This window comes from Chiloscyllium plagiosum, unplaced genomic scaffold (assembly GCF_037043375.1).
Source record: "Chiloscyllium plagiosum isolate Xiang-an unplaced genomic scaffold, Cpla_swu_hap1 HiC_scaffold_43, whole genome shotgun sequence".
NCBI classification, from domain to species: domain Eukaryota; kingdom Metazoa; phylum Chordata; class Chondrichthyes; order Orectolobiformes; family Hemiscylliidae; genus Chiloscyllium; species Chiloscyllium plagiosum.
In genome coordinates, this window is record NW_028270181.1 from 3,295,736 (window position 1) to 3,319,356 (window position 23,621).

The 23,621-nt window shown below is 41.8% G+C and overlaps 1 protein-coding gene and 1 long non-coding RNA gene across 3 annotated transcripts in view; one reads left to right on the top strand and one right to left on the bottom strand.

The window, feature by feature from the left end:
- The window catches only part of LOC122541944 (synaptopodin 2-like protein), a 40,692-nt gene extending 29,565 nt beyond the window's left edge, over positions 1-11,127 (top strand). For both annotated transcript variants that reach the window (XM_043679230.2, XM_087982296.1), the window contains exon 4: positions 4,430-11,127. In XM_043679230.2, coding sequence (XP_043535165.2) covers positions 4,430-7,005 — 2,576 coding nt within the window. In that variant the 3' untranslated portion in view covers positions 7,006-11,127. The remainder of the gene's footprint in view (positions 1-4,429) is intronic.
- Positions 1-23,621, bottom strand: part of LOC148137421 (uncharacterized) — a 101,312-nt gene that overhangs the window by 14,921 nt on the left and 62,770 nt on the right. The window lies entirely within an intron of this gene.

Consider the following 23,621-nt stretch of genomic DNA (forward strand, 5'->3'; position numbering starts at 1 on the left):
TTTTAGGATGACTAAACTTGGGATTGCTACAAATGGAAATAAGAAAATCATACTGTTGACAACAGAAGATTAATAGGATTAAGACTTCCTTTACTTTCCATATCACTTCAGATCTTATTAAAAACATAAAGCTGCATTAACGTGTACAGAAAACTTTCAATAACTTTGTACTTATCCACACATTAATCATTAATTAAACACAAAGGTATTTCCCCAGATATGGCAGTACCGAACGAAACAATACATTGTACAATTCACTGAGACTGCTATGTTCCTCTTCCTCAGAGCGAAAAATCAAAGAAAAGATCTGTGTTACACTTTAAAGCAACTATTCCAAAATTTCATCAGTGAATAGCTGGTTTACTGCTGAATGATTTTACCTTGATCAGTTTAGAAGATTAATTACCTTTTCAATTAAAAGCTCCATATCTATTATAGTTTTGTATGATTCAATTTAAACTGGGATAGTTTGTGAAAATTTATATAAATATGCCATATTTGTCAGGTCATCAGCTAGGAGTTCTGTGGCAAATAATCATCACCTGACTCCATAAAGCCTGTTCAGCATTTGTCAGGCACAAGTCAGGTGTGAGATAGAATATTCCCGACTTGCCTGGTTATAGCAGTTCCAACAACATTCAAGAAGCTGACACCATTTAGGATAAAGCAACTTGCTTGATCCACACCCCATCTAACACCTTTAACATTCACTCCATTCACCACTGCCACACAGTGGTAACAGTCTGTACTATCTGTGAAGTGCACTGCAGTAACTCACCAAGGCTCCTTTGTCAGCACCTTCCAAATCAGCGCTTCCCACCATTCAGAAGGACAAGGGCCGCAGATCCACCACTAACAAGTTCCCTTCCAGCTGCACACCATCTTCAGTTGGAACTGTAACGCTGTTCCCTCACAATCACCAGACCATAAGCCTTGAAATCCTTTCCCAATAGCATTGCAAAACTACCTAGATTACATGAATTGGAGTCATTCAATAAAGTAGCTCACCAAGGGTAACGAGGGATCAGCAATAAATGCTAGCCTTGCCAGCAACCTCTATAGCCTTAGAATGAATACAAATAAAAACTAGCCAATTTCTCACTGCAGTTCACCCAACAGGTCAAGATTAAACAAAGTTTTGTAATACAGGATTACAAAAATTGGCTCAAAAATACATCACCAACATTTTAGGTCAAGTACTCTTATTTTAAAGTTCATTATAAATTTCTTAAGCTATATTTCTGAGGCAAACTTGTCCTGAGATAATTCCATCCTCCCTTTAATAGTGCCTCTGAAGCACCTCTGCTGAAAGAAATATCTAATTGCAACCCAATAAAGTTCACATCAGTAGACTTCATTTTAAATAGGGACATTGGAGTTGTATATGCAGAAATTTCCATGCAATCCATGCGAAAGAAAGATTTTGAATTTGATATACAGATGTTCTGCCCCAACAGCTTTCCATCAGACCCCAGTTGCAACATTTCTAAGTGTCACAAAAGGCAACATAAACATAAAACTTGACAATGAATCCCTCAGGCAGAAATAAACTTGCAGTTTCAGTTAGCCAGTATTTAGTCTGCAAGAGGTAAATTTGTTTCTTTACATCACTTTACCAGTGCAGAACTCTTTTGAGAGTTAGGGCTAGGAAAAACACTGGATCCGATCTTTTTTATTTGTTCATGTAAAATGGACGCCGTTGGCTGGGCCATTCCCGAGTCACCCTATAGAAGTGATGGTGAGCTGCCTTCTTGAATCACTGCTGTTCATGGGGTGTAGCTGTCCTATCCTCACCGTAGCTCCAAAATTTCATTTGAGCCATCACAACATCAAATGACATCCTGGCCATTTTCCTTGCTTTGTAACTGGGAGAGATGAGGGCAATATCTCTTTGTTACTTTTTTGTATAATTCACTCCAGCCACTACAGCTAATTTGGTAGCAATAGACCCAATGAGGGATTGGCTTGATCTATCTCACCTACGTCACACAATGTATTTCCTCAAACAAGTGTTAGTGGGGCTGTTAGTGGGGAGGAGAAGGCTGTGAGCAAATTTGATTGAGGTGTCCAGAATCACGAGGGGTCCAGACAAAGTGCACAGGGAAATCCTGTTCCTATTGATGGAAGGGTTGTAAACCAACATGACAAGACAAAAAAGTGATTAGGATCTGGAATGCACTTCCTGAGACTGCTGTGAAGGCTGATTGGTTGGGGGCTTTCAAAGGTTAATCAGATAATCAACAAAAGAAAAAGAATTGCAGAGCTATGGGGAACAGTCAAGAAAATGGAAAACCGAACCACTTTTATGGAGAGTCATCACCCATATGCCAGACTAAATGTGTTGCGGCCATTCTACGATTCATGACAAATGATGTCACTTAGTCATTTGCAATGTATAAAGGGGGCTATGTTTTCTCTTACAATCCTCAGGTTATGGACATTAATTTTTTTTCCAAATGACTGAATGATGATCTGGAGAAGATTCTGGAAGTTAGCTTAGTCAATTGAGAGACATGTATATTTGTACAAGAACTTTAAATAAATTTTTTTTGTGCTGAATACAGGATTAAGTTTCAGACTGATGGAGAATGAGATTCTTTCTTTGTGTACAATGCCGATTATTGAACATTTCTAGTTCGGCTAAGATGAAAGTTAAGACCATAAGTTGGTGTTAATGATAGACAACACCAGCTCCTGCGGTTTGAACCCAGCTTCAGAAGACTACTCTCAATAGTTTATAGGGGTTTATACAATCATGAGAGGTATAGATAAGGTGTCTTTTCCGTAGGGTGGGGGATTTCAAGATTAGGGTGCATATTTTTAGGTTGAGAGGAGAAAGATTTTAAAAAGATGTGGGGCATTTTTTTTTACACAAAATGGTGGTGGGTGAAATGAACTACCAGAGGAAGTGGTGGATTTTATTTTCCTTTTATTCATTTATGGGATGAGGACATCACTGGCTGGACAGCATTTATTGCCCATCTGTAATTGCCCAGAGGGCTGTTAAAATTCAACCGTTATTGCTTTGGGTCTAGAGTCCCATTAAGCCAGACAAGTAAGGATGGCATTGTCTTTCCCTAAAGGACATTAGTGAACTGGATGGGATTTTTCCAAAAATCAACAATGGCTTCATGATCATCATGAAACTCTTAATTCCAGACATTTATTGAATTCATATTCCACCATCCGCCATGGCGGGATTAAAACCCGGGTACCCAGAACATTACCTGGCTCTCTGGTTTAACAGTCCAGCAATAATACCACTGGGCCATTGCCTCCCCCTGGTATAATGATGCTGGTACAATTACAACATTTAAAAGACATTTAGATAATTACATGAATAAGAAATGTTTGCAGGGATATGGGCCAAGCACAGGCAGGTGGGACTAGTTTATTTTGAGATTATGGTCAGCACGGACTGGTTGGACCAAAGAGACTGTTTCTGTGCTGTACAACTCTATGACTCTGTAGGTGTCAAAATCTCTAGCCATCAGGACATCTCCGAGCACTTTGCAGATATTTTTGATGTATAGTCAGTGTTATACAGTAGGAAATACACCATTAATTTGTGCACAGTAAGCTCCCACAAACAACAATAATAAAGACCAAATCATCCATATTCATGAAGTTGATTATGCATCAATGTTCATCAGGACACTAGGGACAACTTCTTTGACAGCTCTTCTTTGAATTAGTGTCATGTGATCATTTGTATCCATCTTAGAGAGAAGATGGCTCCTCAGTTTGACATTTCATCTGAAAAACAGAATCTCTGACAGTGCAGCAGTCCCTCATTACTCCACTGTAGTGTCAGCCTTGGAATTCTGTTCTCAAGTCTCTGAAACAATACTTGAACCCAGAACCTGCAGACTCAGAGATCAGAGTGTTAGCTCTGAATTCCATGTCAGCAATGGCACTATGAACCAGTATCAAAGGAGTCTTGATTCTTTATCAAGGTTTGCTCTGTTTCCCTCTTGTGTTAATTCTCCAAAGGCCAAAGCTTGTTGCAACCCTCTGTGTTCCTTTCATCACCATTCTGGAAAGAGCCTGTCTCCCACAAGCGGATGGTGCATTAGTTTGCAGCTTCCTACTATTTCGAGTGTTTAAAATACATTTGATTCATTCACCCAGTTCTGAGTAGATGAGTTCCATAGTGTTTCTGTAGTTCTCAAAATAACCTCTGAGCCACAAAACAATTTTTTTCTGATGCAGCAAAACATCAACAGTGACTTTGGGATTTGCAGTTGTTTTGAACAAGGCAGGGTAAGGAAAATTCATGCTGGTAGTTAGGGATTTCTTTGTTTATCTTTCAGTTTAGAACACCTAATTCTCTTGTGTTGAAAATAAGGCTGTACCTTCAGAATATGTTTGTTCCTGTTTTGTTTGAACAAGTAATAATTTGTGACAGTTTTTTCTGTTTGAACTTCAGAGCTTCATCGCAGTGAGAGTATGCAGGAAAAGCAAGTGAAAGAAGCCAGGACAAAATGCAAGACCATCGCATCTCTGCTTACCTCTGCGCCCAATCCTCACTCAAAGGGAGTACTTATGTTTAAGAAACGTCGACAAAGAGCAAAAAAATACACCCTGGTTAGTTATGGAAGTGTGGACGAGGAAAAGCAGAATATTGATGAGGATGGAGAATTGCTGCCGACTAGTGAGTCTGAGTTTGATGAAGAGGCATTTTCTGATGCAAAAAGCTTAACGAATCAGTCAACAGGATCAGATTGGGATGGTTCTTACCTGGACATGGAAAAGTCCAAATCTGAGTCCCAGGGTTTAACTGAAACCAAGGGGAAGGGTGTGATGCTATTTGAACACCAGAGACAACGAGCAGGGGAATATATGGTGGAGGAGTCTCCTAATCAGAGGCAACACAGTCTCCAAATGAAACCAAACTCAGAGGCCGAAATGAGGAATTACAATCTGATGAATGGAGAGAGTACCTGGCCCAGCAATTCAAATGCATGCAGTGGAACACCTACCTCTGAAACTTTAAAAAACTATGCAGAAATGAACCTTTCTGCTGCAGAGTCCTCATTACAGGTGAGGAGACCCAAAGAACAGCATCATACACAGCACTTTTCACCAGGTACCTCCTTCCTATCCAGCGTAACAAATAGGACTGCGAGGCCATTCACTCCAGGATTTCAGCAAAGCCGAGCAGCACCAACGTATTCTGTCTCTGCCCCAATTTTATTCAGGAAAAGTGCAGTTCCTGCGATGTCTTGGGATCAAGATACCGGGCAAAACAAACACGCAATGCCTTTCACACCGCCATCAGAGTTAGTCTCTTCACCAACTGTGAATCCTAAAACCCAACCTGTGACAGCAAAGGAAACTGGAGCCCCGAAAAGAATGGCTCTTCCTTATTCACCAGGGCCTATGGTGATGACATCATCAGCAGTCACATCACCACCACCTGCTGTGACATCACCACCACCACAATCTGTGATGCCACCACCCGCGACCATGATGTCACCACCTCCAGCCGTGATGTCACCACCAAATGTGACATCACCACCCCCACCCTTGACATCAGCACCCCCAATTGTGATGTCACCACCTCCGGCCATGATGTCACAGCCCCACGTGACATCACCGCCTCTCACCATGATGTCACCACCACCTACAGCAGTACCATCTTCACTGCCATCTTCACCACCCCAGGCTGCAGTCACCAGCACTGCGAACATCCAACTTTCTTCGGCATTGTCCCCACAGAAGGAGAATGAGCCCAATGCTGCTATTAATGCAAACTTCCAGGCTCCCTCCATTGGTGGTACCTCATCAACAGTTTGGCCAACCAATCCACAATCAGAGAATCTGGCTACTAGAGAGCAAAGAATTGCAGTCCCTGCCTCTAAAACTGGCATCTTGCAGGAAGCTCGGAGGAGAAGCACAAGGAAGCCAATGTTTACAAAGACCGAACAGATAAAACCTTCACCAAACCCCGAACTTCTTTCTTTGGTTCAAAACTTAGATGAAAAGAAACCAGATCATTCAGGGGCTGGATTTGAGTCAGGCCCTGAAGAAGACTTTCTGAGTCTTGGTGCTGAAGCATCAAATTTTATGCAGTCCCAGGTGCGTAGGCAAAAGGTCCCCCCTCCTGTTGCACCAAAACCTTCCTTAAAGCCCCAGTTAACAGGCAATGGTTCTCCACTTGTGAATGGAAATCCTACACCTGGGTCACTCCAATCGAAAGGAAAGGGGGCTGAACTCTTTGCTAAGCGGCAAAGCCGTATGGATAAGTTTATTGTGGAGTCGGTTCCTAATTACACTTCACAGGCAAGAGGGCCATCTCCCACTCCTTCACTTCCCTCTACATGGAAATATTCTCCGAATATCCGGGCCCCACCTCCTATTGGCTACAACCCCATGCATTCCCCATCATATCCACCAGCAGCTAGCAGATCACATGGAGCAATATCAACCACCAAGCCTGAAAGAAAGTGGAAACCAGCAGGGAACCAAAAGGTAGGAATACAAGCCATTGATTTCATGAGACATCAGCCTTATCAATTAAACCCAGCCATGTTCAGCTTTGATGAATCCAAAATAGGGACACCAAGCTTACCAAGAAATGCTCCATTGAGACAAACTGGTCAACAATCCTTCATCTCAACAAAACAGGTTCCTGTGAAGACGACGAGAGCCTGTGAGATTCGTCGTTTCTCAACACCATTGCCTACTGTTACTCCCACAGTTATTGCCCCAAGATCAGCCACAACACTTGCTGAGCCAGTTTGGATGTCCACCCCTCCTTCCCCACCACCAACACCAGTCAAAATATCCAGTTTCAATATACCAGCTCCTCAAACCTCCAAACTAAACACAAAGGCAGCAGAAGGAAGGCAGCAAGTAACCTATGAAACTTCAGTGCTTAATTTGTCATCTAAGGAAGACATTCAAATCCCAAAGAAAACAACACATCATGCCCCAAGGCCGAGGTTCTCAGCTGTAAGAGGTGGAATGAGTTCTCACACATGGAGACCTGGGTCATTCTAGAAATAAAATATGTTTACAGTTATCATGATTCTGAGTGACAGTCAAAAGACTCTTTCACATCAACAGGTCTTGCATCTCAAAATGGAAGGAATTACTCGTATTTATGTAGCACTATTCATGACCCAGGCTGCCTCAAAGTGCCTTTTCACCAATGAAATAATTTTCAAATTAGAGTCACTGTTGCAACAGAGGAGACGCTGCAGCCAATCTGCACGGTTAACTTCCACAAACAGCAATGAAATAAATGGTCAGATCGTCTGTTTTTGATGTTGGTTGAGGGACATACTTAGTTCAAACACCAGCTCTAATTCTCTGCTCTTTTACATCCCCTTGAGGGGGTTTGTTTTATCGCCTTATCTGAAAGACAGTGCCTGTAGTCTACATGGATTCAGTTCTCAACTCATGACACAAGTTTGTGTCAAAGATGCAACTTGCTGAGCTACAGCTGACCCCAAGGAAACACTACTGTACATTTGAGTACTTTAACTCATCAACATAAAGCCATGCAAAGAGATTAACTACATGCTGCTGAGTCAGGGAGAAAAATGGCTTGTAATTTGCACATTGTTTTTGGATAATATGGAGCATCGTGCTTCTCTTTTTTAAAAGCATCAGCGTGAATTAATATTACACTGAGGTCCCAGTGCATTGTCATTATTTAGTAGATCTTTCCATAGATTTCTGATCAATAAACCATGACCATCTAAAGTTGAACAGACTTGATCATGAGCTCAAGGCAATGATATCATCCTGAGTACATCATGGAATCCATCTCCCTCTTTTACTATTGGCAGGATTTCTACCTAACACCGCAGCATTGCTATATTTTTGAAGGATCCTCATTAAAAACAGGTGCAGTGCCTTATTCTATTGTGTGACATATTAAGTATGTTTTGGAGGAATCCTTGAATTTGAATTGGCTAATGACAGTTACCATGAGGATCAGCTCACATAAAGATGTTCCAATATATCAGTTATAAACTGTCACACTAATAATTCTAAGCATCCCATCAATAGCTTTGGATCATTACTGTCATATAGTATGCTGTAGTGGTGACAATCATTTGGTGAAAAAGTATCAGAGGAGAAACTCCTGGAGACTCCTGGGAATAAAATAATGATAGAATTGAGTAACTGGAGATGCTGGGATGTATCTACTGTAAGGCAAAGACCTACATTATTCCAAGTATTATCTCAATGTATTGTCCATTTAGGCTCCTGTTTCCAATGTTTAATATTTCACATCAGCAGCCAAAGTAGGAAAAATGACTGCATTGACAATGATATGACATCTCCAAATGACAGTGTTGAGCCTGTACTTATTAATTGTGCTCATGATGTTTAGTACCAACTGCTACAATATTTTAACACATGCACGGGATGTCCAATGCAGGCACCTTTTGATGCTGTCTAATTGGAGCAAAGACCACCATTGGACTCTGAGCCATCTGACCAGATGTAACACCAAGCTGAACGACAGTGCAGCACAACTCATCAATTCCACTGTGTCAAACAATAGGAGTCACTTCATTGTGTGAAACGTTTTGAGGCATTTCAGTAGGGAAAATGCTAGATTCATACAAGTGTGCTATTCATTAAAACCAAATGATTTGTCCTGAATTATCTTCAGGAGTGGCTTTAGCTTTGTTAAATACTGAATATGAACTGCAGATCTCGTTAGAGGAAAACAAACTCGCTCTTGAAATAAACTGCTTTCTGAGAGAATATGACAGGAGTGTGAATATGAAATATTCTTGACTGACAAAAATGAATGCTTGTGTACCTTCCATATTCCTTGTATTAATTATTGAGATTAACAAGAAAAATGTGGATAGAATGGCAGGCAATCAGTGACACTGGACAGAAATGATAGAGGATTGACACGAAATGTTGGAAAGATTGGGTCAGATGCGATGTTGTTTCTGTATGTGCTGAAGGAAGCAGAGTAAATGGAGTCTGAGAAGATTCAATGATCTGTGCTGGTTTGAGCTAATAAGTCTAATATTGCAAGGGTAATTAATTTGCAATATTTTCTTCACAATATGGTTATGACTTACTGACCAATCACTGAGCTCCTGAAGAACTTGTAACATTCAGTAGTGAAAATCTTGACTTTTATTTGGCATTTCAAGAAAGCACCCAAGTGCCTTAATAATTAATGTTGCCAAAGTATGAGTTCATCTGCTTTAGAAAAATATTTAGGTTTTGGAATGGAAAGTTTCAGTTTGGTTTGTAATATTGATCCAAACTGAAGAGTTGATTTTTTTTTGCAGTGTGAAATTGCTGAAGTTTGTAAACCCTACCTCTCACATAATTTCATCTTTTCATCACCACAATCGTGTATTTAGCTTTGTAGAAACAGCACTCAGGAGACTGACATTAACATTTTCAAACAAAATTATGCTACTTGCCCACTTTGCACATTTGACTGTGCATAAAACCCTTAACAGTGATAATTGTACCAAACTACCAAGTAATTCTAATTCAATCTATGACTCTGTAAGATGCAGCAAATCCAAAATAAAAGCAGAAATTACTGTAAATGCTTCACAATCAAGAGTGTGGTGCTGGAAAAGCACAGCTGGTCAGGCAGCATCCGAGGAGCAGAAGAATCAATGTTTCGGGAATAGGCCCTTCATCAGGAATTCTCCTGCTCCTTGGATGCTGCCTGACCTGCTGTGCTTTTCCAGCACCACACTTGTAACTCTGATCTCAGCATCTGCAGTTCTCACTTTCTCCTTGTAAATACTTCACAGGTCAGGCAGAATCTGTAGTGAGAGGTTAGGACTCCTGCAGCAAGTAATTTACCTCCTAATTCCCCACAGCCTGTCCACAATCTACAAGTCAGTGGGGATTACTCCCATTTGCCTGTATAACAGCAGCTCTGATAACACGCGAAGTTCGACATCATTCAGGACAAAGTAAAGTACTTGCTTGGCACTACATCTATAAACATTCACTTCCTCTGTCACAGACACTCAGTAACAGTATGTACCATCTTCAAGATGCACTGCAGAATTTCATGAAGGCTCCTTTGACAACAACTTCCAAACTCATGACTGCCATAATTGAGAAGGACAAGGGCAGCAGATAAATTTGATGGCATGGTAGCTCAGTGGTTAGCACTGCTGCCTCATAGGGACCTGGGTTTGATTCCAGCCTCAGGCAACTGTGTGGAGTTTGCACATTCTCTCCGTATCTGCGTGGCTGTTCCTTCAGTGCTGGGTCAAAATCCAGGAAGTGACCCCCTAACAGCACTGTGGGTTTCCTCCCACAGTCCAAAGATGTGCAGGTTAGGGTGGATTGGCCATAGTAAATTGTCTGTAGTGTCCAGGGGTGCGCAGCTAGGTGGATTAGCCAGGGGAAATGCAGGTTTACAGGAATAGGGTAGGGTCTGGGTGGAAGTCAGTGGATCTATTGGGCTAAATGGCCTACTTTCACACCGTAAGGATTCCATGAAATTGGAACACCTTCACTTGCATGTTCTCTTCCAGTTACTGTCTTGACTTTGAAATAAGCTGTTCCTTCAGTGTTGATGGGTCAAAATCCAGGAAGTGACTCCGTAACAGCACTGTGGGTTTACCTTCAGCACATAGATTCAGCAGTTCAGGGGCAACTGGAGATGGGCATTAAATGCTGGCTTGGCCAGCAAAGCCCATGTCCCAGCAGTGAATAAAAACAAATATTTCAGGATTGTGCCTGTATTTTTCAAATAGATATTGAGATGAAGGTCCATTGATGTGAGATCTTAATTTGGTTTCTCTCTCCACAGATGCTAACTTTTCTGCTTTTAAAAGAAATAATGCTTATCAAGCAAAGACCCCTTTGCAGCCAGTGAGGCTGTGGAGAACTGTGCCCTGAGAGTTACAGATTGCTAGTGAAAGGAATAACATACTTCTCATAGGTTTTAGGACAAGTGAGACCAGTGTTGTTGCAGTAAAGAAAGCAATGCAGCTTTGCTCTTTACAGATAGGAGATAGATCTGCTTTGATTCTCATAGATGTGACATTGCTTTTTTGACAACTATATACGTTTATAAGATTTTTAATGTTTAAACTGTTGTGTATGTTAAAGTGCTATGTATGCTGATGTAAAATAATAAAATGTGATTAATTGATACAACTTGTGAGCTGCTTAGAGAGTAAAATGTGGTGAGCAGATATACAGAGGGGGACACAACCACCTCTCCAGGACAGACTGAAAGATGGGAGTCAACGTGAATCACTTGACATCTGTTGGAAGAAGTAGGATTAATGCCTGCTGAGAGGCATTACCCTATTCAGAGACTAATTCACAATGAATTTCTGCACTGCACAAAGTCATCTCCCACTAATGGTCTCTGGGATTCTCTGCAGATTAAAGCCTAGGATGCTGCTGTCAGCGTTTCCAGGGAGAAAATCCATTTGGTTCCTAAGTTATCAAGAGCTTGTTTCCTTCTCTTTTAATAGTATAGTTATTCCTATGAAAGATGGGAAAGACTGTCAAGGTATTTGGAATTGTGAGGTCATGTGATGAAAATTGGCAATCCTGTCCAACAGCCTTCTTTAAAGTCATGTTATCTTTACTCCTGAGATGTGGGAACCTCTGGAAGTCACAATTTGCTGTGACTTACCTTGAGAAGATGGTAGTAAGTCTTCACAATGCACTTTAGCAGGTTGGATCCAATTTGGTGGTTTGTTCAGTCACTGAAGAGGGCAGTTAAGAGTCAATAATGTTTATGGGGGACTGGAGTTACATATAGGCCACTGTTTGTTTTAAAAACCCATCTGATGGCCACTTTTGCTGAGACCATTGTGAATTACCTGAATTGTTTTCACACTGAATTCAAACTCTCAAGTTGTCCTGGTAAGTTTGAAGTTTGCGTTATCTGGATTATAGGTCTTGTACACATATCACCACTACACATTACAGTGCCATCAATCAGGTGAGAGTGCAAGGGAGCCCCTGACAGACATAATAGATGGAGTCAGGATGCAGCTCACTGCTTTTAATGACTTGTTCTGTTTCTCTTAGTTAGTGTTGCTGGCTATGTGGTATCTGGGAGCCCTGTTCACGGTTCTCTGAACAGCAGCCTGAGAGAAGGGAGGAATGCTGGAGGAATGACATGCAACACTCCCATCATCTCCAAGCAACTGGCACTATTCCTTTTGGCCTGGAGGCAAAGCAAAGGCAGAGATAAACCAGAGGCAGAATAAAATAGAAAATATGAGACTTACGTTCAAAGTACACAGGCTTATCAACTGGGTAGCTGTAACCAAAGCTCTGATATCCTCTAGCTGATCACTAAGATGGTTAGGCAGGTAATTCTGATTCTTGGCAACCTGAGCTGTGCACCGAGAGTGTCATTTGAACTGACTTTCCCAGTTGACTGATATTTTTATATCCCTCATTTGTACTGATACTGCCATGTGACACTGCAGCATGTGACAGCACATCTTTCACGTTATGAGAGCAGCATAATTCATTGCCCTGCGATCAGTCACATACGTCACCAATGAGAGAAAATCAACACTTCAATGGAGATAAAAAGAACACAAGCCAGAACTGGAGCATGACGGTGGATGGCAACAGAAGAGGGTGTGGAATATGAAGAATAAATATATTATTTTTCAGAAATATACAATTAAAATCTGCTATATTTCTGTTCAGTGAGAAGATACAAGTTCACTGTAGCCAAGAGTAAGTAAGACTTTAAACCTTGGTTGAAGCTCAACTTGGATAAAATGGTCTGCAGCCAAAGTGATGAAGAAGTACCAGGAGTTTCCCTTCCTTGTAAGTGGCTCAAGACCATTGATTCTTACAGTACATCATGACTGGGCTATCCAATTGGTCCCATTCCTTTCACCTTTTCCTCAAAGCTCTAGTCATTAAACATAGTTTGTCCTTATTCCATAAAGACTCTCATGATTCTGAACCTCCACTCAATCTCCCCTTAACTTGGTCTTTCTCTGTCCTTCATCCCTGACACTGTCCTAGTGATTCCCCTTGGCATCATCTTCACAGCTTTGAAATTCTTCCTAGCATGGTCTGGCCAGAATTAGCACCATATCCCTCAGATTGTTGTGGAAGGATAATCAAAGTTAGAAATACAAAGGAATCCAGCCAGTGACACCTGGGGTTTATATGTAACTCAGCAGGATGTTCTATGATGTTGCTTGTGATAAACTGGAGAGTACAATAATCCATAAACCAACTGAACCCAGCCATGTCTACACATGTGGACTGGATGGTAGAAAGATGATAATTGGGATAGAAAGATGGAGAGAGTGTGGTTTAATGAAAAATATCATGGCAGCAGGTGCCAAATTGTGATGATAATACAAATACAGCAAGTAATTATAATTCATAGCATAATTATAGACAACTGTTAACATAAAACTAAAACATTTATTCGTAACAAAATCACATGATTGTGAATGTTTAAGAACATAAATAAAGGTACTCTGATACAAAATTGCCACCACCCAATTCCTCTCAATTCCTCGTCCTATGGGCAATGAGGATAAGTGTTTTGCACTGACTGCATGCCTCCGCCACTTCAGAGGTTGAATAACTTGACATAGAGTTTTAAAAGTAGCTGACTGCCTCCTCATTGCAAACGTCTAATTGCAACATAATTTTGGAAATTTGAAAAGGTTGTAAGACTGTGATACAGGACATGTGACAGTGATTGTATTCCTGTCTCAGCACACTCTGAAAATAGAGAAATTGATCTAAAAACTCTATGGGCTCTTTAAGAGCAGGAATGCACATTAAGTATCAAAGTTAGTGAAACAATTCAAATGCTATTATTTGAAAAATTAAGAAAAAAAGTATCAAACATATACAGTCAAACAGCACAGAAACAGGCCTTTCAGTTTACCAGTCCATGCTGACCATAATCACAAACTAAACTATTGTCACCACCATGTACTTATCTAAATATCTTTTAAACATTGTAACTATATCCACATCCACCACTTCCTCTGGAAGTTCATTCCACACACGAACCACTCTCTATGTAAAGAAAATGGCCCCAAAGTCTTATTGAAATCTTTCTTCTATCACATTAAAACATGGCCCCAAGTCTTGAAATCCCCAATCCTATGGAAAAGACACTTGCCATTCACCTCATCTGTATCCCTAATGATTTTATAAACCTCTATGAGGTCATCCCTCGACCTTCTAGTCTCCAGGTGAAAAGGTCCCAGCCTCTTCTTATAACTCAAATCCTCCAGCAACATCCAGGTAAATCTCTTCTGAACCTTCTCCGATTTAATAATATCCTTCCTATAATAGCGTGACCAGAACTGGACAAAGCATTCTAGAAGAGACCCCACCAACATCTTATACAATCTCAGCATAATGTCCTAATTCCTATTCTCAAAGGTCTGAGCAATGAAGGCAAGTGTGCTAACCACCTTATTAATCATCCTATATATCAACAACTCTATTACTCTATCAACAAACACATTGACTTGGACCCCATTTACCACCCCCGGAGAAAAATAACAGGAAATGACATCACGACAGGAAATGACACCACCAACCTAAAGAAACCGAAACACATAAATAGAAAGCAGGAATCATCAGCAGTGCATTGTCCCGAGGCTAACTGAAGATGTTACCTAGTATGTTAACGAAATGAACCTACCAGCTCAGTGAGCAAACCTACATCCAGAAGCTAATACTATATATATGTGACTTCAAAGAATTATGTACCTGAACACCTTGGTCTCTCTTCAACAACACTATGCAGGACCCTACCTTTAACTGTATAAGTCCTGCCCTTGTTGTTTTACCAAAATGCAATACCTCACATTTATCCAAATTAAGCTCCATCTGTTACTTGTCCATCCATTGACCCAACTGATAAAGATGTCTTTGTAATCTTAGATAACCTTCTTCACCCTCCACTGTACCACCAATTTTGGTGTCATCTGCAAACTTATTAACCATGCCTTCTATATTTTCAATTCCTGCATTTGAAGAGCCTTTCACGTGAGTTATAATCAATTGTGTAGGTCCCCGCCCAAGAACTAAAAGTGGGAACCCATATTTGTTAACCATAATGTCTGTGTCTACCAGATTTCCAAGGGCAATTCCCTTACGGAGTATCAAAGCAAAAAGGCCAGTAGAGGATTTAGTAGCTTTCTTCACACAATATAGGCAACTTAGAGATATTCAGTCAGACCAAGGGTCAAATTTTACTACTAGGCTGTTAAGGAGGTTATGGATAGCTTAGGTATACAGCACTTTAAATCCAGTGCATATCGTCCTGAATCCCAGGGAGCTTTAGAAAGGTGGCATCAGACCTTGAAGACCATATTGAGAGCATACTGTCAGGATTACCTGAATGATTGGGATAAAGGTATCCCATTCATATTCTTTGCCATTAGAGATGTCCAAATTAATCTACTCAGTTTACTCCCTTTGAGTTAATATTTGGTCATGAAGTGATAGGTCCTTCGAAATTAATTAAAGAAAAGTTGACAGGACCAAGGTTGGAGATCTCACACTTAGGTTATGTATCGGAAGTGAGAGAGAGATTAAATCGAGCAGCTAAGTTAGCTAAACAGCTCCTAAAATGGGCACAGTATGGAATGAAACAGGTGGCAGATAAAAGCTCTGAGACTCTGATGGTTTCCCGAGGGGATGATGTGTTTGTACTGTTACCAGTGATAGGAGATCCCTTCAAAACCAGGTTTAGTGATCCCTATCAAACTGAGAAAAAGTTGAGTCAGGTGAACTATCTCAAAGATGCCAGATAGGAAAAAAAGGTATCGGGTATGTCATGTGGACATGTTGAAACTGTATTATTCTAGAGAGAAAGAACAGGAGAAACAAGTGATAGTTACTACCCTGCAGAGTGAGGAGTCAAATCCAGATGATGTGGATTTTCATGTGCCTCAAAATAAATTTAAAAAATGAAGAAGTCCTTGAGGAGTAGGTTAGGTGAGTAAACTTTTTGTCTCAGGAACATAGAATGCAGTTGAAATATTTGTTACTGCAGTGCAAGGACATATGTAAGAATCAGATGGGAGGACTAATGCTATTGTCCATGAAGTAGATGTAGGGAACATTGGTCCAATAAAACAACATCCCTATCGGCTTAATCCTTTCAAAGCCAGACAGGTCCAGATGGAGGTGGAGGCCTTGCTCGACAAGGACATCATCGAACTAAGCCACAGTGAGTGGAGTTCACTGATCGTCTTAGTTCTCAAACCGGATGAAACTCAATGATTCTGTGTGGATTATCAGAAGGACCATGCCAATACAGAATCGGACTCCTTTCCAATTCCTAGATTGGAGGACTGTATCAAGAAAGTCAGACAAGCCAGTTACATCACCAAGTTGGACTTAATGTGTAGTTACCTAATGTGCAGGTACCTTTATCAGAGATGGCAAAAGAAATTTCTGTGTTTGAAACCCCAAATGGGCTCTATCAGTTTAAAGTGATGCCCTTTGGAAAGAAGAATGTAACCACCACATTCCAAAGACTCATGAACAGAGTTGTGGCTGAGTTAACAAACTGTGCAGTCTATTTGGATGATATAGTGATCTTTAGTAAGTCCTGGAAAGATCACATGACAGTTGGCAGAGCTCTTTGAACGAGTACGAGAAGCAAAACTGGTGATAAACTTAAATAAAATGGAATTCACAAAAGCAGAGGTGACGTTAGAACATAGAACATAGAACAATACAGCACAGAACAGGCCCTTCAGCCCACGATGTTGTGCCGAACATTTGTCCTAGCTTAAGCACCCATCCATGTACCTATCCAATTGCCGCTTAAAGGTCACCAAAGATTCTGACTCTACCACTCCCACAGGCAGCGCATTCCATGCCCCCACCACTCTCTGGGTAAAGAACCCACCCCTGACATCTCCCCTATTCCACCCTTCACCTTAAATTTATGTCCCCTTGTAACACTCTGTTGTACCCGGGGAAAAAGTTTCTGACTGTCTACTCTATCTATTCCTCTGATCATCTTATATAAACCTCTATCAAGTCACCCCTCATCCTTCGCCGTTCCAACGAGAAAAGGCCTAGCACTCTCAACCTATCCTCGTACGACCTATTCTCCATTCCAGGCAACATCCTGGTAAATCTTCTCTGCACCCTCTCCAAAGCTTCCACGTCTTTCCTAAAGTGAGGCGACCAGAACTGCACACAGTACTCCAAATGTGGCCTACCAAAGTCCTGTACAGTTGCAACATCACTTCACGACTCTTGAATTCAATCCCTCTGCTAATGAACGCTAATAGGCCTTCTTACAAGCTCTATCCACCTGAGTGGCAACTTTCAAAGACCTATGAACATAGACCCCAAGATCCCTCTGTTCCTCCACCTCACTAAGAACCCTACCATTAACCCTGTATTCCGCATTCTTATTTGTCTTTCCAAAAAGGACAACCTCACACTTGGCAGGGTTGAACTCCATCTGCCACTCCTCAGCCCAGCTCTGCATCATATCTAAGTCCCTTTGCAGCCGACAACAGCCCTCCTCATTATCCACAACTCCACCAATCTTCGTATCATCTGCAAATTTACTGACCCACCCTTCGACTCCCTCATCCAAGTCATTAATAAAAATTACAAACAGCAGAGGACCCAGAACTGATCCCTGCGGAACTCCACTTGTAACTGGGCTCCAGGCTGAATATTTACCAGCTACCACCACTCTCTGACTTTGACCGGTTAGCCAGTTTTCTATCCAACTGGCCAAATTTCCCTCTATCCCATGCCTCCTGACTTTCCGCATAAGCCTACCATGGGGAACCTTATCAAGTGCCTTACTAAAATCCATGTATACTACATCCACTGCTCTACCCTCATCCAAATGCTTGGTCACCTCCTCAAAGAATTCAATAAGACTTGTAAGGCAAGACCTACCCCTCACAAATCCGTGCTGGCTGTCCCTAATTAAGCAGTGTCTTTCCAGATACTCATAAATCCTATCCCTCAGTACCCTTTCCATTACTTTGCCTACCACCGAAGTAAGACTAACTGGCCTGTAATTCCCGGGGTTATCCCTATTCCCTTTTTTGAACAGGGGCACAACATTCGCCACTCTCCAGTCCCCTGGTACCACCCCCGTTGACAGTGAAGACGAAAAGATCATTGCCAACGGTACTGCAATTTTCTCTCTTGCTTCCCACATAATCCTAGGATATATCCCGTCAGGCCCGGGGGACTTATCTATCCTCAAGTTGTTCAAAATGTCCAACACATCTTCCTTCTTAACAAGTATCTCCTCTAGCTTACCAGTCCGTTTCACACTCTCCTCTTCAACAATACGGTCTCTCTCGTTCGTAAATACTGAAGAAAAGTACTCATTCAAGACCTCTCCTATCTCTTCCGACTCAATACACAGTCTCCCACTACTGTCCTTGATCGGACCTACTCTCATTCTCATCATTCTCATGTTTCTCACATACGCATAAAATGCCTTTGGGTTATCCTTGATCCTATCCGCCAAAGATTTTTCATGCCCTCTCTTAGCTCTGCTAATCCCTTTCTTCAGGTCCCTTCTGGCTATCCTGTATCCCTCCACTGCTCTGTCTGAACCCTGTTTCCTCAACCTTATGTAAGCCTCCTTCTTCCTCTTTACAAGACATTCAACCTCCCTCGTCAACCAAGGTTCCCTCACACGACTATTTCTTTCCTGCCTGACAGGTACATACATATCAAGGACACGTCGTATCTGTTCCTTGAAAAAGTTCCACATTTCCACGACATCCTTCCCCGACAGCCTATGCTCCCAACTTATGCTCCTCAGATCCTGTCTTACAGCATCGTAATTACCCTTCCCCCAATTGTAAAACCTACCCTGTTGCACGCACCTATCTCTCTCCATAACCAAGGTGAAAGTCACAGAATTGTGGTCACCATCACCAAAATGTTCACCCACTAACAAGCCCATCACTTGTCCCGGTTCATTACCGAGTACCAAATCCATTATGGCCTCCCCTCTGGTCGGACAATCTACATACTGAGTTAGAAAAGCTTCCTGGACACACTGCACAAACACCGCCCTATCCAATCTAATTGATCTAAAGAGCTTCCAATCAATATTTGGGAAGTTGAAATCGCCCATGACTACTACCCTGTGGCTTCTGCACCTTTCCAAAATCTGTTTCCCAATCTGTTTCTCCACATCTCTGCTGCTATTGGGGGGCCTATAGTAAACACCCAACAAGGTGACTGCACCTTTCCTATTTCTGACTTCAGCCCATACTACCTCCAAAGGCAGATCCCCCTCTGCAGCCGTTATACCATTTCTAATTAGCAATGCCACCCCCTCTCCTTTTTTACCACCCTCCCTAATCTTACTGAAACATCTGTAACCAGGAACCTCCAACAACCATTCCTGTCCCTCTTCTATCCACGTTTCCGTGATGGCCACAACATCGTAGTCCCAGGTACTGATCCACGCCTTAAGTTCACCCACCTTATTTCTGATACTCCTTGCGTTGAATCCATCTCTGTGTCCGCAAGTATTCCCTGTCAGTGCTACCTTCTTCACAGCCTCCCTACATTCTTGGACATCCTGACAAACAGCTAGCCTACTTGCTGGACTACAAGTCCGGATCCCATCCCCCTGCCAAATTAGTTTAAACCCCCCCCCCGAAGAGTGCTAGCAAACCTACCCCCCAGGATATTGGTGCCCTTCTGGTTCAGGTGCAACCCGTCCTGCTTGTACAGGTCCCACCTTCCCCAGAATGCAGTCCAATTGTCCAAATACCTGAAGCCCTCCCTCCTACACCATCCTTGCAGCCACGTGTTCAACTGCACTCTCTCCCTATTCCTTGCCTCACTGTCACATGGCACCGGCAACAACCCAGAGATGACGACTCTGTCTGTCCTAGCTTTTAGCTTCCAGCCTAACTCCCTGAGCTCTTGAATGACCTCCCCACCCCTCTTCCTACCTGTGTCGTTGGTGCCAACGTGCACCACAACTTCTGGCCGCACACCCTCCCCCTTAAGGATTCTGAAGACACGGTCCGAGACGTCTCGGACCCTGGCACCCGGGAGGCAACAAACCATCCGAGAGTCTCGCCCATGTCCACAGAACCGCCTGTCCGTCCGTCTAACTAGAGAGTCTCCTATAACTAGCGCTCTCCTCCTCTCCCCCTTTCCCTTCTGAGTCTCAGAGCCAGACCTCGCGCCACAGACCCGATCACTGCAGCTTACCCCTGCTAGGCCGTCCCCCCCAACAGTATCCAAAGCGGTATACTTATTGTTTAGGGGAATGACTACAGGGGATCCCTGTACTGCCTGCTTCCTCCCCTTCCCACCTCTAACTGTTATCCAGCTACCTCTGTTCTCTGGCGTAGCTATGTCCCTGTAGCTTCTATCTATCACCCTCTCAGCCTCTCGAATAATCCTCAGTTCATCCAACTCCAGTTCCAGTTCCCTAACTCGTTCTGTGAGGAGCAGGATCTGACTGCATTTCCTGCAGATGAAGTCGGCAGGAGTATCGGTGGTCACCCCTACCTCAAACATCCTGCAGGAGGAACATTCCACTGCCTGCGCTGCCATTACTCTACACCACGTCTCCAAAACAAGAACACTGAGTAGCTTACCTGTGGACTTTAAAATTAGGTTAGAGGAGGAGGATGGGAGGGAGGCCTGGGGTCTAGAACACTATGTAGGGCCTGGGGTCTAGAACACACCCACTCAAATATCAATCACTTACCTTCCCGACCAGCTCTGCGCTCCAACCTCACTTCCGCCCACGTTCTTGGGATATAACATCAGTCATGGAAGGTTGACCCCACGGAATGCAGAGACGAAGGCCATTGAGGAATTTCCACGACCAACCTCAAAGAAAGAGGTGCTTTGATTCTTCGGACTCAGCGGATTCCAAACTTCAGCAGTGTAGTGGCACCATTAACCGAATTGCTGAATACAAAGTTTTGGTGGACAGAACCATGCCAGGAGGCATTCGACCATTTGAAAGCCATATTAACCACCAAATCAGTTTTAGCTGCACCAAACTTTTCAAAACCTTTTAAAGTCACCATCGATGCTAGTGACATAGGAGTTAGAGCTGTACTCCTGCAGGAAGATGAGGTTGGGATTGAACTGCCAGTTGGTTACTTTTTGAAGATGATCAACATCCACCGAGGAAATACTCTATGATCGCAAAAGAACTATTGAGTTTGGTACTGGCCTTACAACATTTTAATGTGTATGCCATGAACACGTGTAGGAGATGGCTGTGGACATTGACCACAATCCGCTTACATTTTTAGAATGCGTAAGACTATTTTGTTGGAGTCTTATGTTACAGACCATTTAATTTAAAAATCATACATATAGCGGGTCGGAAGAATGTAATCTCAGATGCGTTATCATGGATTTAACTGATAGAGTTTAGATGAGCTTTGTCTTTATTTAATGATATCTATATCTATATATGAGAAGATGCTAAGGTGAACATATATTACAGTTATCTGTATGTTAAGGTCATGTGTTTAAAACAGTAGAGAGAAAAATGAAGCCATCTTTTCATTATGATGGTTTATTTTTTCTTAAGGGGGAGGTGTTATGAAGATATGGGTGAACTATACCTTTAAGAGAGTAAAGACTAGCAGTGACAACACCAAGTGTTCTCAATAAGACACACTGTAACATGTGCTTCAGCTACTGGGGTAGCTGGTTGCCTGGAAACGACAAAACAGATTTGAATTAGGCCAATCAGTTTAAATTATACCCCAAAAAATACCAAATTCTAACCAAGTTTGAATTGAGTATATTGACAATCTTAAAAGCCAATGACACAATCTGATGCTTTAGGGTATAAGACCAAGGAAAACTGAACAGTTGGGTGGAGAACTGCCACCAGACCAACAGAGGTACACTGCTAGTCAGAACTCTCTGAGAGGTGCCTGTCTAGGGAAGGAGTTTGCACAGAGAAAAACCTTAATGCTGATTTGGAGAGCCCATCTACCAACAAAGTTAAAGAGAAGATTCCACCGCTGGCTGGTTCTAAAATTTGAATTTTCCTGTAAATCATAATCAGGGATTTTATCAGACTAGTATAATAGAAGAGAAGGTAACAGATAAGTTAGAGTGAGGAATTCTAAATAGTTGTAGGTTAATTATTCTCTGTTATACTTTAAGAAATAAAGTTGTTAATTTTTACTTTAAATAGTTCTTGGCCACTTGAATATTTACAGATGACACCCGGAATAAATCGTATCTGTGTTCCTGGTTTTAAATTAAGCACGAGGGTTTACCCCATGTCATAACACAGTGATAAAGAGGGTAAGAACAAGGGGAGAACTCAAAACAAGAATTAGAGTCTTAAGAGTCAAGGCATTGACTGATGAATAGTCAATATAAATATGTCAGCATAATGGTAATGATTGAATGAGATTTTGTAGAAGTTAGAGTATGAGGAACAGAGCTTTGGAAAAGCTGAATTTTAAGCTGGCTGAAGATTACATCAAGAATGCTTTGGAATATTTATGTTCTGATGTGCCAAAATCATAGATGATGGATTCTGCATTATGTGAACTGAGACTAATGTAGCGGTAGGCAATGTTGTAAAGGTGAAAGTAGTCAGTCTTTGTGATGAAAAGAATAATAGAATCCAAAGTTTAACTCAGAATCCAAATGGACATGGACAGGTTCTGGACAAAACCTTTCAATCTGATACACAAAGCAGGAAGGGCAATGGAGTTCAATGCTAAATTGAACAATTTTAAGTCTTATCCATGACTACCTTTCAGACAAGGTCTCTAGCAACATAGAGACAATAGAGGGGTCAAGAGAGATGATGCTGGTGAGAGTTAGGTGTCGATATTGTACACAAGAAACTGATGTCATTATCTTCCTATGACATTGTTGAAGAGAAACTTTATACAGGAACAGGACAATGATAGATGACAAGGGATTCCGTAGGTAATGGTGTTGGGCGAGAACAGAAACCATTGCCACAGTTTCCCTCTAGGACAAATTTTACTCCGTTGTTTCTTCATGAAAGACCATGAGAGTAAGAGTTTTGAGAGAAACTTTGCATACTTGAACAAATGCAATTGATAGGTCTAAATATTTGACAATCACATGACTTTATGTTAGGCAGAACAAATTCTGTTCTGACATTTGCAAACATGGAAATGCAAAAACATGTCTGCAATTTGTCAAGTAACTGTACTCACCTCTTACCTCATCCATTTATTTTAAATTCAATGATAAATTCAACAAATTGATCACTGCTCTCACAGGAGAACCCATTCAAATCATCTGTTGTACACTAGTCAATAAAAACCATGTTCAATTCACTCAACTGAAGGCATTTAGGCCAATTCCAATAGAGCACTCACCACTCTTGATGTTCAATGGCATTCCCATTGCCGAATCCCCTAATGTCAACATCATGAGGGGCGTTACTATGGACCAGAGACAAACCTGGACTAGTTATGTAAATGCTATGGCTCCAAGAGCAGGTCAGAGGTGAGGAAATTGACAGCAAGTAAACTATCTCCCTAGTCCTCTATGGTCCATCTGCAAGGAACAAGTCAGGAATGTGCTGGAATACTACTCACTTGCCCGATTGAGGCTAGGCCTAATAACACTCAAGAAGCAGGACATCATCTAGGATAAAGCAGCTGTTTGATTGGCAC